The sequence below is a fragment of the Polyodon spathula genome, chromosome 1, assembly GCF_017654505.1.
Source record: "Polyodon spathula isolate WHYD16114869_AA chromosome 1, ASM1765450v1, whole genome shotgun sequence".
Classification (NCBI taxonomy): Eukaryota; Metazoa; Chordata; class Actinopteri; order Acipenseriformes; family Polyodontidae; genus Polyodon; species Polyodon spathula.
Window position 1 is genome coordinate 100,965,082 of NC_054534.1, and position 20,114 is coordinate 100,985,195.

Genomic DNA, 20,114 nt, shown 5'->3' on the forward strand with positions numbered 1-20,114 from the left:
AAACAATATCTCGACAGTTTGTAGTATTAACATTATATTGTGCAGATTGGGTAGGCGACTTAAAACATGAACAGTGACTTTTTTTTTTTTTTTTTTTTTTTTTTTTTTACATGTACACACAACTTGTTAATTCACAGAAACCTATTTCTCTGGGGGTAAAATTAAGAATGAATCATTGGTAATACAATGGATCATATTTGAGGTGCCACCACACTTGTGGGATGTCTTTCTTGGTTTTTAGTAAGGAAGTGGTCTGTGTAGGGCAAACGGGCAAAAGATGCACCACCCTCGGGCACCACAAACCAGAAGGGATGGTTGAACACTTTTAGGAGTCGCTGTATTTGCGTATCATATATATATTGGACACTCAATCTGTAGCTACTCATTTTTAGTTTTTTAAATCCACTGACAATCAAAATGAACCACAGTGACGGCCAGAGTTCTTGGGATTGAGGGGCAGACTGTGCTGCTGGTTAGCTCAGCCTACCTTTCCTCTTCATGGCAGCCGACTGTGAGTCCTCATCGCTGGCCGGGTCCTCTCTGTACTCCTTCCTGGCCTCACGGTTCTCTTTGCTCTCACTGTTGTTTTCCTTCTTCTTCTCATTCTGGTTGGGAGAAGTCTTTTTGGTTTGGGTATTGATGATGTTCTGGTGCTGCTAAATGGGAGAAGTGACATTACAATTTATATGAGAATACAGGAGCTGATAGAAAACCCTCTTTGATTCAGCCATAGGGTTAAAAGGTTGCCACACTTGACTTGCTGGTTTAAAACATGCTGCGTTATAAAAGGCAGAGCACTACGGAGTTTGTATGCGTTAAAGTGTATCTAAACACACAGTGCTTCCAAAGTAGAATGACTTAGGAATGCCTGTTCCAAGACTCCTTTACTTGAAGACTGCGACCTCCACAAGCTAAATACATTTTAATCTTAAAAAGCCACCTCAAGCTGACACAAGCTTACCAAGCTCAGATTTGGACTTGGTTTAAACTGTGGTATGAACTCACCTCTTTCTTTGCTATTTCACCCGGTGTGGGCCAGTTTGTGATATCGCTGAAGTCACTTGCCTGCGTGGAAAGAGAGAAGAATTTATTTAAATTCAATCCAATCCAAAAGGATGGCACAGTAACAAAGTACTTTTTTTTTTTTTTTTTTTTTTTAAATAATGCCTATGTCAGTTTATAAAAAATAATTATTCCAACAGCCAGTTACTTACTGCTGTTGCTTTATCTGCTTGTTGAAGCACGTGAATTCCTAGTTTCAGAGAAGGCACTTATCGCTGTATCCTTTTACATTGTGATGCCGGACACTGTATGAGACAGCACGTTCTCTATTAAGTAAATGATAAAATATACAAACTTGCTTTGGCGCTGGAAAAAAAAATGCAAAAAAAAAAAAAAAAATGTCTTCCTCTAAATGTTAATATTTAACAAGCACGGAATGTTTTAGGGGAAATGAAAACGTACTTTTCAGATACATGCCAGTACTATCAAAGCGAAAGTCACATATTACTATTCCTACTGATTCCTGAGGACTTGCTTTTCTCACTCCAGATTCTTTAGACAATAAGATCTTCGTCAAGATTGCATTTGTCTTGTACTATTTATGAAATCTTAATTATGTAAGTTCTTCAGGATAAGCCTTTTATTTTTTGACGATTATATAGTTATGGACAGAAGTACCTGTAGATGTGAGAGAGCTCCTTTACTGAGATTAAGTAGGACCAGCTGACTTAAAACCCCCAAAATAGCCGACACTCCAGATTACAATAAGAAAGATCTATTGCACTGATCTGAAAGCCCAGCTTGAGGCATTCTTGGTTTTGAATGTCACTGGCTTTTTTTGTCTGTGTGAGTGAAGTATACAAACAGTTCTCAGAGCTGCACTGTTGATTCTTCCTCAATACCTGGCTACAGATCCAAATAGGGGTCTATCTGGGAGACATTTCCAGCGTTTCCCTCGAGACTGAATTACCAATATCATCAGCTAATATGGAATCCTCGATGCCGAGCCCTGTTCGGCATCTGTTCACGCAGTAACCTGATACTGGATATTCAGCACAGACAGAACAGCCCTGATTCGTAAATAGTTTTCAGATCTCTGATTACCAGGGAATAATGCTGCAGCGTGTTGACATCAATGCAACCATTTGAGTTCTGCATGACACAGCCTCTGACGTGTTGCTGGCAGTGCACTGTATTTCAAGGATATTTCTTTGGCAACCTACCTTGTTAGGTTTCCTTGTTTTAGGCTTTCCTGCCCGTATAACTTTGGTTGAACTCTGACGCTCTGAAAAGAAAGAGAATTTATTTTAAATTATGGTTTTCAAGATGCACATTTTGTATTCCTTAAATTTAAAACACGGTCTGTTGAGTGAAGGCTTTTTTTTTGTCAAAATAGTTGTGTGACTAAGTTTCTTACAGTTTTGTAGTTTATTTTTATGCACTGGTATGTCGATAAGAAAAAACAGTTATGCAACTATCGAAAACAAACAAAACTGACACAAACACTAAATTACAAAGTTTGTGGTATTGTAGTTGTATTTTTAAGCAATGGAAGTTGAAGTAAGAGAGGCCAAGGTGTGGGAAGATTCCCTGGTATATATTTAATGATTTCAGTGAGGGGTGTGTAATCATAGCATGCCAGTCAGTCAGGCTCCAAGTAGTCTAAATCCCAAACAAACAGGTCTTTCAGATACTGAAAGTCTCACATTTAACAACAGAACTTGGTATCAGCCTCCTAATGCTTTCCAGTACTGTGAAAAGCCTCACTGAGACAACCACTCTTCTGGAGCCAACAATACTGGCCACAGCTACATGCAAGCAAGCTACAATGCATTATTACTATTTATTTATTTCTTAGGCGCCTTTATCCAAGGCGACTCACAGGTGTTACAAGGCAGTACAGGGATACAATGCAAGGTTGATATTTAAATATAGTATAGTTTACAATAAGTGCAATAATACTACTAGAATACAATATGAACTAGGATGCAATAAGTTGGGATTGCAACATTTAACCCTACAATATGGTAGAGCAATAGTGCCTCTCTACTCATAAGAAGAATTCCGCAACATTCCCAAACTCAACAAACTGTGCACTGAACCAACACAGCTGGGACTGAACAGATTGAAATGCAACTGCTCTGTCCCAGGCTCTGTCAGCAGATCTTGCTGGGAGACACAGGTCTTTGAGGGCCCCAGGGATAGGCCAGGTGATACTCTAGCACAGGAATGTAGCTACTCTATGAAAAACACTAGATAACTTTAAAGGCTAAACAAAGGTTGCGATGCTGAAGAACAAAGTTTTGTTTGTAACTAAAACATTCTTTTCATAGCATAGGAAACAGTGCCCCACGAATGCTCTACAATGTCCTGTATGCAAAGAAAAATGCCTGAACAAGCATGCCACACATCCATCAGCAGTGAGGCGGCACACTGAAAAACAATAAACAATGTGTGGCACCTACTGGATCAGTGCCCGAGCACCCACCCTGGATAAACAGCTGAATGCATATTGTCCGAGTTGTAGAGTGTGAGGGCCCTATTTAATACTACTGTATTGTGCAGTGCATTTTCAAAGGCTGTTTTGTTCAATGTATTACCCAGGTTTAATTAGAAGCCTGCATACAGACATGTGCTGTAGAGGTCAGGTGGACAGGACACACTTTGAAACAGACAATACTGAAAACTGGGCTGACTGTACATTTGGTGTTTTCCTAATATTTAAAATGCATTAATCCAACATTCTAGGGCTACCACGTTGTAGCCAATACTTTAGTGTTACACCATCAGCTGCTCAATATGGACATATTAAAAGTACTGTATAACACTGAAAACTGTTTAACAGTACAAGCTAAAACAGCTTCTCTATTCAATCCAGTTGGTATCTTCAGGATCGTATCTAGTTTCCATGTTTTGTGCCAGTTGTGTATATTTCATGAAGACTGTAAATATAAATCTTATTTATTTATCTAACAACTTTCACCTAAGTTCATTCCTTTTATGTCCCAGTTAACCATTCTAATCTTCAAGGGCTCTGCAAATGCACAATACTTTATTTTTTATTTTTAGAACATGATACACCTGAATCAGTTTTAATCAATAGCGCCAATGTGTTCTTCTTTTAACTCTGAGGTTATCTTACAACGTGAAGTAACCCCATGTACAGCTTTGGAAACTACACCTTGATTTAACACTGATTTAACCCTAAAGAAGAAAACACTCATGTAACCCTTCAGCAGTCAAATATGTTACGCTGTGCAAATTGAATGGTGCTTTTGGGGCAGAACAATAAATACACCTTAAACGTGCTGGGACTAATTATTTAAATTACACCATTTGTCATTGGGGTGATTTGAGGATAAAGACCAAGAAGCAAGGATTACTTGTTACTCAGGTTACAGATGACAGTTGTGTCAAGGAAACAGAAAGAGACATTTGATTAAGTAGCTCAGCCTGTTACAACAATAACTTTTCTTCTTGCGGCTGGCAGAAAACAGGGTGCTTATGTTTATTTGGACAGAGTTCTCCAAACACAAGCTCTGAAACTCTCGGTGAATGATTACAAATTTGTGTGATCATGCAAGCGTTCTCAGAAGACTGCTCAGGGCATTCCAGAGAACGCAACTTAAACCAGTATCAGAATCTGGAGGGGTGTAGTAGGGGTGTGGGAATCCACTGTAGTCGACTGAGTGCGGTTGGCACGCCAGCACAGGCATCCAGGTTTTATTTACAATTTATAATAAAAATCAACTGCGGGGTCAGGTAGCTGCTACTAGGGTACCAGCAGTGGAAGTCCTAGAGTGGGGTTAAATAAACACAAAACGCTCAAAACAAAGCACTGTTCAAAAACAGCTAGAAAATAAAACTTGAACAAACAGTGGTCGAGCTCTACTCCAACTAAAAAGAACGTCCCGCTCCAGGAACACTTCCTCTCTGTAGGGATTGTGGGATCAAAATCCCCTAAGCGATTCCAGTACTAGCGATCCTGGTATACACATGGTGATCAAAATAATAACATGTTTTCCTTTCCATGCTTTGCTTACCCTGGTTAACATACACAGTCATGAGGACTCCACTTACCTCCAGGCTTGCAGAACAAAGGAACTGACTTTCCAGCTCATGCTAACCATGTGGCCAGGGCTAACTGATAACACTATGTAACACAATTTTTGTTCCTGGGTAGTAAGTGTTATTTCCTAATTGCTTATGCCTCAAAAGTACAGAAAATGGCTATTATTCCCCACAAACTTTGCTTTTGTGACCAGGACAGTGATATTTCAAAATATCACTATTTCCAATGGGAAAACGGGCAAATGTGTGTCTTTTTGTTCACATAAAGTCAGAAAAAAACAACATATGAATCCAAACTAACATGTATTTTTACTAAAGTAATACAAAAATGACTACAAAAGATTTAGAAGTGAGTAGTTTTTGAAAAAAAGCAAGATAGATTCCAAAGTGAGATCTAATTAAAAAAATATATATATATATGAAAAGGTTATTCGATGCTAGATCTCTCATCACATCTTGTATAAAACAGAAGTTCAGCTCCTTAACACTAGAACCGCCATGTGGGTCAGTTTGACCCATTTTGCATTTAAAATGTTAATTACTCTTCCATTGTAAATCATATGTGTATATCCGTTCTGGACTTTTCCTAAATATATGAATTAAATATCCTGACGGCGTCTGATAGCCAGAATCGCAAAAATGATAAAGTTATAAACAGTTCTATCTAGAACCGCCACGTGGGTCAATGTGAACCAGGCATTACAATACATGTTTTTTTTTTTTTTTTTAATATAACATAAGAAGATATTCTGTTATTTCTGTAAATGCAGCAAACAAAACAAGCCCCTTCCTCCTAGCAAACATTTTTTATTTTTATTTCAAGCCTTTCTTTGTTTGTAGACTGACTATGAGACAGAGATTGCTATGATTGTGGTCATGATGTCAACTCATTGAAAGACTAGTTGCTTATTTTTCAATCTACCTGGGAGACAACAATCCTTCATTTTATTCCACAAATGCAACTGGGAATATATCAGAAGGAAATATTTAATCTTGAAAGTAGTTGATTGGAATACGGCAAGCTGCACTCAGATGCATACAGCAAACTGAAATGACAGGTAGGATAACAACTTATGTGCCTAATACGAAACATATTTTATATATTCTTTTTATATTACTTTTAGAAAAAAAGACATTTTGGTTTTACAGGTTTGTATGTACCAGTTTACACGTGTTTACACAATAGTGTTCAATGGAACTGCGTCTGTGTTTACAACACAGCTCCTGGATGCAGGCACAGTCAGCTGGCAGACGCGTACGCTCCTCCGTAGAGTACAATGCAGCTGGAATACCGGAAGTAGTGTTATATTCTCTTTTTATGTAGTATTAGAAACAAGGATTTCAGTTTTATAATTTTTTGAGTAAATATACCAGTTTACACCTGTACACGGGTATATGTGCATAACCGTTTCTTTTGAAATGTGTATTTTATTATATTTGTTACTGTCTGTAGTCATGCTGTATATGCGCTCCTTTTAAAAATAAAGCCTTTTATGTTTAATTTTCCATTTAAATACAGTGTTTCTCCGATGCAAATGTTAGATATGATGTTCATGATTAAAACTTTTCAGTTGTACCCGATAATATGTCTTTCATTTTCATAACGTAGCAGTTTAAAGTGACTCAAAGTGACCTGTGTGGCGGTTTTAGGTAGTTCGAAAATCTGGCAGTTCTAGTGTTAACCATTAGTCAAAGCAATAGTAAAAAGTAGTATTAGAGCGCTATCATATCATTTTACTCATTTGGTACCACCTATGCTCTGAGAAAGAATGAGAAGAAAATGAAACAAATACTGTATGTATGCTGACTGAGCTAAGGTATGTATTTAGTGTGTACATTATTATTTTACCCCTGATTTTTTCCCAATTTGGAATGCCCAATCGCTTTTCCCCTCACCCGGCAATTACTCCACATGGCTCAGGAGATCCTCCGATCAAGCCAGCTTCCTTTTTTACCAAGGAACCCGAGAGCAGATGTTAGCGAGCTACCGATCCTCTGGAGGACAAAGGCCAGCCCTGCAACTGTCTTTGAGCTCCTTGGGCGCCTGGCCAGCAGGGTACATTGTAGCGTGATGAGGAGAAATAATCCCTGCTGTTTTTGCCTCCATTACCCACGGGAGCACCAGAGCCAATGCTACGTTCCCTTCAGAGTCCCCAGTGAAGACTACTTCAAACAAATGCATAGTTTTAAAAACACTGTTCACATTTTAGAGAAGCTCTGTGTTTTGGAGGACTATATTTACAGAGTGCTCATTTTAGAGTGCTTATGTGACAGGATACGTGGAAAAAAAAGGAAAACCTAAAAATGCAGTTAAAATCAATAAAAATTATAGATGATTGTGCTGTAACATTGACGTATATAAGCAATAAGACCCTCCTCTTCAGGCATTACCAGGCAGTATATGACGGTTTGGTTGTAGTAAAGTGTACAATGACTGGTAATAATGCCTGGTAATGCCCTCTGTTGGGTCATATTGCTTACTTACTTGCCTGGAAAACAGGACGTAAAGTCAACTAACTTAGTATTTGCTTGCTTTCTTTCTTTCTTTCAGTTTGTGTTTATTTAAATGTATTCCTAGGTTACACAGCCATGGACCACACCAGAAAGGGACTGTCTTTGGTAGGGTTTGGAACCATAGCTTATCTATTTAAAAATATTTGCTAGCATGATAACCAGTACTGGGAATTCATATTAAAACAAGAGGCATTACTGCAACTGAAGAAATGCATTCTCACTGATACTATCCTGCCCATGGTCTTCATGTTTGATAATACAGTCCTCTTATATGTACACATATACTCTCACACTCAGTCTTGCTTTAAAAAAACGCAGGGAAGTCCATTTTCTAACGGGGTGTAGCAGTGGTGAATAAGCATTCATAAATAATGCTTAGAAAACAGTCACTCTGAACCGAAACCTCCCTTCATCTCCGCTGCAATGCCAACCCCACTTATTGACGTTTTACATTTATGTTCTCCCTCTGCGCGGGATGCAAAGTTTATCGTTTGAATTTACTGAAACACGGTGCATCTTTTGAAGTAAGTGTTCCGTAATTTTACAAATATTTGGAGATTTATACCTGGTTATGACCCTGACTGAAGATGTCATTAGCAAAGGGGGCCGGTCGTACTAAGCAGGTCAAACAATAGGTCACATTTTACTAAACATTTTAAAACTAATAGACAAACAATTACCATAATGAACACTATTGTAGTATGTTGCTTAAAACATAATCACACAATGTTCATAATAAAGTTGAGTTCTTATTTATAAACAGTAACACATTTAGAGCTTGGGACTCCCTGTCTGTAGCTTGGTGTTGTTTACATTATCGTCAGCATATTTTAAGTGATTGAAAGCTGAAATTACTTTTTTTAAAAACACACTTTTCTTATACCAATTCAGTATTGGTGAGCGATAATCAGTCTGTTTGAAAACCAGGCTTTAAATCACTGATAATAGGGGCACAGGCAGTGATTCCGTGAGTGCTGCAGGACTCAAGCACCAATGGGAGAAAATAAGGTCCTGCACGGTGCAAATAAATCACCTGTCTGTCAAATTATAGTGTGGATGCTTCACAAGCAAAACTGTTATTGCAGTGTTTAAAAATATAAGATCCATTTATACAAAGCCTCCCAGCTTTCTTGAAAAGATCTGCGTTTCCCTCGTTTTTCTTTTGTATTTGTTATGCTCTCATTGGTATCTAAACCAAGTAGATTCAGCGTCTGTCAGTTCTGGTAGATTCTACTGTACTTGCTGAAGCAGTTTTCTCCAACTGCCCCACTGCTAATTAAAAATAAAATAGTCACCTAGCTAACAATTTCATCCCGAGGGCTGCAGTGAAACGTACTGTCTTTAAATTGCGACTTTAGTGAAGATCGTATGTGTACGTGAGTACATTAATTATTGAAGATAATTCATAGCCAGCCAACATTTTTGTAAATAGCAACATATGTAATGTACAACAAAATAAACACTTTATTTGTGTCATTGCTGTCACTTTCAGGTGGAGCTTCATGATCAGAAGGTGGCACAGCTGACAGAATTGTTTCCTCTGTCATCCGGTCTGGTGCTGTAAGTGTCAGTTTCACAGCACAGTGCAGCAGTCGCTCAGCAACGAGGTGTAAACAGGTGATTGATAGATCTGTATGAGTGTTTACGAAGGTGCTTTGAAAAAATTAAAATCTAAATTTCTAATTTTTAGTGGCCCGAACTGTTGCTGTTGAGTCCAACTTATGCACTTCACAATCAGGACTAGCAAGTTTCAAAAGGTAGTAGCACAATAGTCTTATTTTCTAACCCTGCTGATGAACTTAAAGAAAGAAATAACCCATGGGATAACTTTATTTCTATCCCTTAAGAGGTCAGGGAAGTGTCTCCTAGATCTGATTTAGCCAGTCTCAACTAAACTCCTAAACATATGTCCATTTTGAACACTTAGACCTTCCCCTGTAGTTGTTGAAAAGTAATGTAATGGAAATGTTTTCTGATTTTTTTTTATTTGGTTTCAAAGCATCAGACAGTAACAATAAAGGCTGCATTCATTAAATATTATTAACACAAGAAAATGTTTCCTGCCTGCCTGCTCTGTAAGACAATTCTTCCAAAATGCCCTTCCGTACGAGGTGTGTTCTCCTCCAAAACCTTTCATTAGGAATCAAGAATTAAGCAATTGCCACAATTTGCCACTTGACAGAAAGAGAAACCTTATCACCATCATAAGCCGTGTACAGTACAGTAGGAAATCAAACAAACAGAACACAGTCAGACCACAGAAAACTCTGCCACACACAAAATACTGGTCAAAAAGGCAAGCAAGAAGCACATTCCTGACTGCAACACAGCCAAAAAGAAGGCATACAGAGAGCTTACAGCCTCAGAGGAAATACAGGAGTACACTTTAATCGGGTCAATATCAGAAAAGTACATTACCATCTCATGTAGGGATGCAAGTACTCAATGAATCACTTTCCTCCCTGGATAAATTTAGGCTTCAGAGTCACCCAATACACTGTACTGTATCCAGCAGGAACTACCAGCAAATATCACAGCAATATGGTAGGCAGCTCTCTTGTTGTATAGGGCCTACTCCATGGAACATTCTTTTCACTTGTGAGGATGGATTTTAACAGCCCACTCGCCCCCTCTGAAGGTTCCCCGGCCATCCTCATTCATTGAATAACTGCAGAGCTCCATGAACGTCGTTCATCCTCTATTAATGCATATGGAAAAATGTTCATTTGACATAGACTGTCGGATGCTTCCATAAACACCTAGATTCAGGTGTTCTAAACTTCTGCTGCAGAATATCTTTTTCACCATAGCAGTGATGTAAAACTGTAGTGACAGACAGCCTCATACATTGTAACCTATACAACAGAAATTACCAGCAGATACTACAACAAAAACAACATTTGTTTTCTGGGAAGACCTCCAGTTCATTTGTTCACAGCAAGCCACATTGTTGTATGGTTACAATCATACTTGTAATTCCAGTTTGTTAGGACCCTTTTGAAACATTTTAAAAGCATTGTGTTGAGCTGACACACTTAACATTACTCTCTCTGCATGCACAACAGTAACAGACCAGAACAGCACAGTATTTTTCCTTCCCACTCAAGGACCAAGAGGTTAGCAAGAATCGTCTGCCATTATCCCAAACACATAAGTGTGCAAGACAAGCAAACTGACAGAAAGAAGGAAAATAAATAAATATTAATTTAATCTTGACGGGTTATTGTTTAAACAACATTGCTGTTAATGTCCCAAACTAAACACAAAAAGCTGTACTGTAGATTGTGTACTGTCATCTATTAAAAATGACACATTACTTAGAATACTGTATGGCACAAAGCTTCATACAAGGCAGTAAGTAATTCAAAGGGTTCTGCATGTTACAAGACCCGATTACCCTGTATGGGATTCAGTCGATGGCCTTTGACTTGACACTGTCTCGTCTTGTTTCAGATTACTTTCTTGCACACATTGTTCACGAGAAGACAACAACAATTGCTTATATGGCCTTTCACTACCAGTGTCCCCCCAAAGTGACAGATATCTGTTTTATTCAAAAGTCCATCACAAGCCATTATATTAGAGACAGAGGGGGTCTCTTCCATTGATCTAAAACTGGCAGATGCAAGCCCTTTGTGTTCATACCGTAGGCTGTGAAAACCAACAATGACACGGGTCTCTTTAGTTTGGTCTACAATTTGTATCAAACCCCATTTTGAAGAATTTTTTTATTGGTTCTTAGGGACAAGAGTAGATATGCCATATAAATGCCAAAAGAACGCTAGGAATTGTTTACATTTGACTTGAGTTTAATGCAACGTTCTTCTGAAAATATAGAAGACCCAGGAATACGTTTCTTTCCAGGCAGCAATAGGGGAGTAGTTTATTAACATGCCATACTAACCCCAAGGTCCTACCGCACTGTAGCTGGCAATGAATCGCCAGTCTGTCAGATACATTCCCATTAGATTAGCCACCAACAGAACACCACGACAACATCTCTGGAGCTCCTGGGAAACAACCAGGAGGAGAAGCTGAAAATAGGCCTATGAAGTGGGAATCGCTGCACGAAATAAACAAGAAAAAAAGCTCCTTCAGAATGGCAAATCTTCCGTAATCACATATACTGAGATACAGAGACTAGAAAAGGGATATTCTCTTTTCTCTCTGTCCTCTGATCTCTAAAGGGATAAAAGCAAAGTCATCAGATGGGTTATTAATTATTCTGTTTAAGTGCATCAGTGCTCTGCACCTCAGTGGCTTGAAAACACTGCATGTAAACCATCAGATATTTTCAATGTCAAGATAAAAAGATGTAAACTTTCTTTTAAATTGAAAAGGACACTAAAAAATCCATTGGTCAATGTCGTTCTTTTTCTCCACACTTTTAAAGGTTTAAATTCTAAAGACCTTAAAAAAAAAAAAAAAAAATCATGCATGTCATTTGCATATTAACATTGTCACCCTAATGTGATATTTTGGTTTTCCGGACCTAATTTTAGCCTTTACACCTGTGAAGCCATGATTTATCCTGGTATCACATTGTAATATTTATGAAGGCAGTGTTCTCCCAATTAAGGCCTAATGGGCAGGATTTTCAAAGCCAGTGTTATTGTATCAAACTCATGGTATAGTAACAAGAGCTTTAGTAGCAAGTGACTTTCAATTGAAATGTCTTCATTAAATCAATCCGTTAATGCTTTGAAATTGAGTCGATGAGGTCGTTAACAAATGCATTTCTCATTAAAAAGCTTAATTGTTGCAGGTCAGGTACATCACTTCCTGTCTCAACGACTAGATAAGATAAGGGGAACTCATTAATCAAAATGCATGTTAACGAGATCAAGAAAAATGAAAGCATCATTTCGCTGTACAGGTGGCTAGCTCTCCCACCATCAAGCAGCAACCAAATGGAAATAAAAAATAATGGGAATATCTATCTTGTGTGTAATTTGTAAACTCCATTTACAATTGTGCATTGTGTCATGAAGAATGTACATTTATTTAGATAACTTCACATATACAATGCTGATTTACGATTATCTGGCGTTTGGGTAAAAAATGGACGGCACGGGTGCAAAAAGAAAAATAGTAATAATTAAACTCCATTAGTAATTTGCCTTCATTCAGGGCTATTTTGCCACAGCTTACTATATACAAATATTTTAATGCGCATATTGCAAAAATTTTTTTTGTTAAAAAAAAAAAAAAATACCATAAGCTATCCATGTATATTGGTTGGAATTTATTCTTACAATGACTTCCACTTTAGTATATACAATTGTAGGCTATAAATACATAGGTGTCAAGTGCCACTGGTGCTTGTAGTTGTTCGTTATTATACACGCATACCATGTATGAAACACTTCATTATATATTTCTTAAGCTTTTAAAATTCCGATAGAACTCACTAACCCAATACACAATCTGTTTATAATTAATTGTTCGGTCAATTCCTCTAATCATGCATTTTCTTGTCAAGTCTTTGGCCTCTGTGATAAACAAACTCAACATGATTAGCCAGGGAACACTTACTATATTTTAGGAAGATTTTATATGCATACAAATGTGTGAAGGTGAAAGTGTACTATGTACATAAAGTGTGGGAGGAGTCTGACAACATTACAAATACATTTAGGCAAAATCCATGTCAATGATCTTGATCACATTCCTAGTGCATCGCATCTTGTGTTGATAAGAAACAGCTGTTAAGTGTCAAGGACACATTGCAAATCTGCAATCATCTAAGGAAACTTTTTTATAATATCTAATATGCCATTTTCTAAACCAAGATTTCAGTTGTATAATTCAAATAAAATCTACAGTAGATGTCAGTTGTCATATAATGTATGTATAAAGAATTCAAACAAGTTACAGTTGCATTGATCATATCTCTGTAGTAACATTACACTGGGTGCAAATAACAGTATATCATGTTAGCAATACAACAAACATTCCGTAAGGTTACAAATGGTTAAAACAAGTGAAGAAATCTCATTCATAATAACAAGTACAGAAAAGGCAAAAATATTTTCAAAACTACAAATATTGAATTATCGAGGTAGGCTGTAAGAAATGAACCCTGATCCTGTACTCTCTCTCTCTCTCTCTCTCTCTGTATCGTCAGCGTCACAGATATGGTCTGCTAAATGTCTATTTTAAGGTGAGTTATATACTTTTTCATTAATTAAAACCCTTTTCCAAGTGCAAATTAACTCCTGACAAATTATGGCAACTAACACAGATGTGCTTTTAAATTTTCACACAAACAAAAGAAAGAGACGTAAATACTGCTCGTTAAGATATTAACATTATTTCGTAAATCAACATAATTTCAGCATAAATAGGCATAACGACCACCTGAAAATGCCAAAATCAATGCTACTTACCGATTTCTTGATTAACACTGGAGCTATCATTTACCAACTTTTGAAAATCCAGCACAACCGAGCCGTGTCGGGTCCGCACCGAGCCTGGGTTGTTTTTCCACTGCAGAGCCGAGCTGTGCTACTGACGTCACACGCAACGAAGACAGCTGTTATTAATTACTGTTATTAATAAACTCTGTTAGCCAAAAATGCGCAAACAAATGGTGTTCAAAAAATAATAGATCAACGGTACAGCTGTATCTTGTATCCCTGTATTTTGTAAATATATTTAGGAATTTCTTTATAATCCACAGATTTTACTGATTATATTATATTATATCAACTTACTAAAGTTCAATTAGTTCTGTAAAAGGGCAAAAAAACTTTTAAAAACTTAATTTGCCGAAGACATCCCGTTTAAGGAAAGTTTTTTTGTTTGTACGAGCGCAATGAGAGCAGTAGTTGTATGTATGGTACAGCTGGATTTTGTATGCGTGGTACAGCTGGATCGTGTACGCGTGGTACAGCTGGATCGTGTACGTGTGGTACAGCTGTACAGAATTTTGTTTGACTATATTTTTGTAAATAAGTTTAGAATTGTTTTGTTTTCCGCATTTTTTTTTTGTCATTATACTAACATAATAAAGGTCAAGGATGAGAAATCTGGTAGAATTTTGTGTTTGAGCGTGTGAGTTAAGTGTACCGTACCCGCAGTTTATGCCCACTTGCTTCAAATCGTCAGAAATTCGGGCACAAACTCTCTCATTTCTGACTCCAGGTCTTCCTGAACACTTCTATCTGCCCACAGAGAAACTAAAGCCTGCACTTCCTCAGGGTCCCAAGGCTGTACTTTTGACTCATCACACCCGATGCCCGCCATGCTTGTTGTTTTTCTTTCTGGAGTGTACTGACTGATGCAACATAATGACAAAAATCCTTAACTCTGCCCCTGGCCTGGCTTGGCTCAGAGCCAGACTCAGATGTCTTGTGAGGCTGGAGTTTGACGGTTTGGTTCAACATGCAGCCAGTGGAGAAGCACCCATACCCGTACCATACCAAGCCCTCACGGGTCGGATGTGGCAGTGGAGAAGGGGTATTAGTAGATACACCTTGAAGGACCTGGAATGAGGTTTTAAGGACGGATAGTCCCAGGAAACCAGGCACTGTGCAGTTTTTCAACCTCTTTATGTCAGCAGGAATAAATGGAATCTAGCAGTAATACTTTTCAAGTGTCATATCTGACCTCCATCATGTCCACTGAATCGACTCACCTTAAACTAAAAAAAACACAAAGCACACAGAAGTCAATGTTAATATTACATATATAAATCAATACTACTAATAAGCACCGCATTTTGCAATGATACAGGAGTATTTAGGAAACATTTTGAACCTACAGATAGGATCTTTAGAGGGTTGTCAGTAGCTATTATGGGTTTGCTCTTTTTAAGTGTCAAGTGTGATCAACAACTAGTTTTCCGCAATAAATTATCTGATAAAAAAAATAAAAAGAAAACAGAACTCTGCATTATTCTGCAATTAAAATTAGGCTAAAATTGAGTGTCCCCTGTCACATTATAAGATACAAAAACAGTACTATTGAATAACAGTTGACAGAGGAACTATTTATTGGTACACTTTTAGATTCTAAGGAAGTTACACGCTCACCAGTGCCATCAATCAATAATATAAAACAAACTTACCATTTTACTTTAAACATTACAAACACTTTTGTGTAGTAATAATAAAACCAAAAAATAGTACTCATATTAGTTTATCTCCAAGATAGTGTTTGTCACCTGGATGGATATTGCCAAACTCATTAACCCGATCTTTAGGGGTGATTTTTAGCATTTTCAGAATATTTAAACAACTTGTTCAATAGTAACAACGCACTGGATACTGAAGTAAACTTCAGCTACGTTTCAGCATGAATGTGACAGTGCGCCTAGTTCAACCTCGACCTCTGTACACCAGAAGTAGTTTTATTGAACAAGTATGTTTATATAAATTTAAAGCAAAAATTATCGACAACATAGACTATCCATATTTTTCCGCAGCATTAAAGACAGTTGTTATCAATAACAAGGAGAAATCGAAGATACTGATGATTCTAAAGCAGAAAATATCCCATAAGTTAACCTGGGAACAGGAAGTAGGTTAAGGATCACTGTATCCCACAAGCTAACCAGGGAAGAGGGAGTAGGTTATGGATATCTGTACTACTGTGTCTCCGAACCATCACATGTTCTGTTTTTATCACTATTAATGAAATGCCTCGGTTTACTTCTTAAAAAGTCATTACAGGGCAAACGCTAGATAAGGCCTAACAGGTGGTTTAAAATACTGGAAAACGTGTGGAATAAATCTATGACAACAACACCTATACTTTCTGATTTTGTAACTGCAAGTCAACATGGAACACACAGAGCTACCAATCTTAAACACTCTGCAGATCTACTGTAGGAATAAAGATCAATGAAAGCAGAAATGGAAGTAACAACCTGATTTTGTTCTTTTTTCTGCACCATAAAAAGTAGGTCACCATGACCTACATACATATCATGTAGAATAGCACTAAGAATATCCATGAAAAGTTTAATCAGATTTGTCAGGCAATTGTTTTTCGAAATACAGCTCAGCCAATCAAAATGGATCACCATGACCTACATACGTACTACATCATGCAGAAAATCAAATAATGTACTACTGGAAGAGTGCGTATGTACTAGTTTCTATTAAATCAAATGAGCTGTTTATAGCTCCTCTAGTTAAGTATATGGCCTGGCCAAGAGGGTCACAGCTTAAAAAAATAGATAGATAGATAGATAAATAAATAAATAAATATACAAGGTTGACAAACATCACCAAATTAAAACATTGCAACGCTTAGTTAAAAACAGTAAACTTTATCCTGAAAGGTTCCTTCCAGCCTTCAAAACAGACAGCTTTGGTAGACTGGAGGCTGTGTGGTCCAGTGGTTAAGAAGGCTTGTAACAAGGAGGTCCGCAGTTCAAATCCCAGCTCGGCCACTGACTCATTGTGTGATCCTGAGCAAGTCACTTAACCTCCTTGTGCTCTGTCTTTCGGGTGAGACATTGTTGTAAGTGACTCTGCAGCTGATGCATAGTTCACACACCCTAGTCTCATACCTTGTAAAGTGCTTTGTGATGGTGGTCCACTATGAAAGGCGCTATATAAAGATTATTATTATTATTATTATTATTTATTATTATTATTATTATTATTCCTGCCTTACAAAAGATACTCCACCACTTGCTTTACAACCTTCTCAGAATATCAGCCAGAAAGAAAGTAATTTATTCCCTGCAAAGCTGTATAATTAGTTTTGACAGCTAATTTTAGCTGCAAGCCTCAAATGTGCATTTAACTTTTAAGAAGTCACCTTCATAAACAGGAACCGCCACAATGATTATTAAACATGTGCTGGATTTGAGATTAGTCTCGAGCCACTCAGCCACAGACTACTCAAGGCTCATCTCAGCTGTTTGTTATACTGCAGCAAAACTTCCCACCTCATTAAAAATAGGTTTCAATTGTACAGCAAGGAGTATGTCAAAAAATTCACATCACCTATTTGAAAAGTCTTACAAAAAAACATTTATAAAATTAGTTTAACTTAGGATATTTTTTGAGTGTTGTCTGTAGTCTTTGCTGTGACAATAGTATATTTATCAACACTGTTCCTGAGTTAAAATTCTATCCTTTATTAGTATTCTGTTGAACCAGATCCATGGACAAGTCGTACCAAACTACAACCTGATTTGTTGATAGCTTATGATATCACTGATGAACAATTAATAAAGCTGTTCACATTTAGCTTGAAGCCCTGCTGTAAGCATTGTAGATCCTCCTTTGCAGATCCTCCTGCTGTATGCAATCTAGATCCTCAGTCCTGCTGTAAACAATGTAGATCATCAGTCCTGCTGTAGGCAATTTAGATCCTCAAAGCCCTGCGGTAGGCAATCTAGATCCTCAAAGTCCTGCGGTAGGCAATCTAGATCCTCAGTCCTACGGCAAGCAATATAGATCCTCAAAGCCCTGCGGTATGCAATCTAGATCCTCAGTCTTGTGGGAAGCAATATAGATCCTCAAAGCCCTGCGGTAAGCAATCTAGATCCTCGAAACCCCATGGTAAGCAATCTAGATCCTCAGTCTTGCTGTAAGCAATCTAGATCCTCAGTCCTGCTGTAGGCAATCTAGATCCTCAAAACCCTGCTTATGTTCTTATGTTCTTATGATCCTCAGTCCTGCTGTAAACAATGTAGATCATCAGTCCTGCTGTAGCCAATCAGGATCCTCAAAGCCATGCGGTAGGCAATCTAGATCCTCAAAGCCCTGCGGTAGGCAATCTAGATCCTCAGTCCTGCGGCAAGCAATATAGATCCTCAAAGCCCTGCGGTATGCAATCTAGATCCTCAGTCCTGTGGTAAGCAATCTAGATCCTCGAAACCCCATGGTAAGAAATCTAGATCCTCAGTCTTGCTGTAAGCAATCTAGATCCTCAGTCTTGGGTCACCAAGCACAATATTCCCCACCCCCCTCTATAGTGTGTGCATGTGCATGTGCGTGTCTGTGACAGAGATCTGGGAATCCTGGGCATCTTTCTGAAAGCAGGTGGCTGCTTGAAAAGCAAAGTTAGGGTTCAAAACCACAATCGCAGACTCCCAAAATGAAATTACAACCTTATAATGCACTCCCTGTGCCACCTGTTATTATTAATAGATAATTTATTCCATGTCTGACTTCTTGGCTTTAGAAACCCTGTCTCAGAATCCATATTAGAGAATTCTAGAATTATTTTAATAAGGGTTTCCAGAAAAGACTGCCATAAAGGAAATGGCATTTCATTAGGAATCAAAATGGAACTCATTTCATTATGAAGAGGGTTAGTTGGGAGGTAAAACTCTTTGCAGTGAAATCTTCTGAGTCACCATCCTAGATTCAGAGGAAAGCTGATGTGCTGTGTGGATTCCCTGTAGAAAACAAAGCTCAATACTTCTGATAAGGCCACTTTATTGACAACTTCTCATTAATCAGGCCTACCCAATTTTAAATCTTCGAAAAACTCGGAACTTACAATCCCTGTTGTTTATTATGGACACTAGTAATTTGTTTGAAATAATTTTAAGAACACAGAATAAATAAAACAGTTCCTGCAAAGTAGACCAAATTCAAAGAAATGCTGGCGGACATATTATTTTGAAAACAATCACAATTTCAAGCACTGCTCATCAAAACTGAGACATTTTCAATAGAAAAATTAAACAAACCACAATAATAAATAAACAAATAAGCAAACCAAGCTGATGCCAACCTCAAAGAACCTTCAATTTATATTTAAATATAGAACCTACTTATACATTTATATTTTCACCCCACTGGTCTGTTGTAGTAAACACAGGGTCAAAAGTTCAGATATCAACAGCTCTTCATAAAACAGACAACTCGCTTAGTGATGTGGGTCACTCAACCTACATTTAGAAACATCAACCTACATTTAGAAACATCTCGTGATGATACCACATTTCACAAAACAGAACAAGTTCAGTCTATCTATAGCATTTCTAACAAAAGTTAATAAAGTTCATGTAATATTAAAGTGAACAACATGATTTACTTTTCTTTTAGGATTAAATCTCACTTAGATGATTTGCAGCGTACAAAACTACATTTTACAGTCGATGTTTTTGTGTGAATTTCTCCATCTCTCATCATAAAGCTGCAGTTGTCAGCACTCCACGTGCTCTGGTGCAATTTGATCAGGAAGGGGGATGGGAGACGCAATGTGCAACCATCTGCAAATCTGTCGGAAAACGTAAACTGATACACTTTTGACAACACCAGTTTTAACAACAAAGTACCGACGAGATCGCAACAGTTGTTTTAAAACGTTTAACCAGGTTGCAAAATATTCTGCATTCAACCAGCGAATATGCTCTACTATTTGTTGGACAATTTTAGTATAGTTTCAGTCCACCTAAACACATAATAGATAACATTTGATTATACGTGTAACAGTCGTACAGTATACTATATAATCTTTAAAAAATACAAACATTTTCTATCCCGTCAATTTATCCTAAATGTACGTCCTAATCTGGCTTTATTTTGATCTCAGACTAGGCGTACCTCTCC

At 37.6% G+C, this 20,114-nt stretch overlaps 1 protein-coding gene across 4 annotated transcripts in view; it reads right to left on the bottom strand.

Annotated features, from left to right (window-relative positions):
• Positions 1-20,114, bottom strand: part of LOC121325376 (la-related protein 1B-like) — a 54,388-nt gene that overhangs the window by 32,086 nt on the left and 2,188 nt on the right. For 3 of the 4 annotated variants that reach the window (XM_041267833.1, XM_041267825.1, XM_041267847.1), the window contains exons 2-4: positions 2,226-2,287; positions 1,006-1,065; positions 488-656 (exon numbers count right to left, since the gene is read on the bottom strand). In XM_041267833.1, coding sequence (XP_041123767.1) covers positions 488-656; positions 1,006-1,065; positions 2,226-2,287 — 291 coding nt within the window. The remainder of the gene's footprint in view (positions 1-487; positions 657-1,005; positions 1,066-2,225; positions 2,288-20,114) is intronic. The other variant, XM_041267840.1, reaches the window with a different exon arrangement.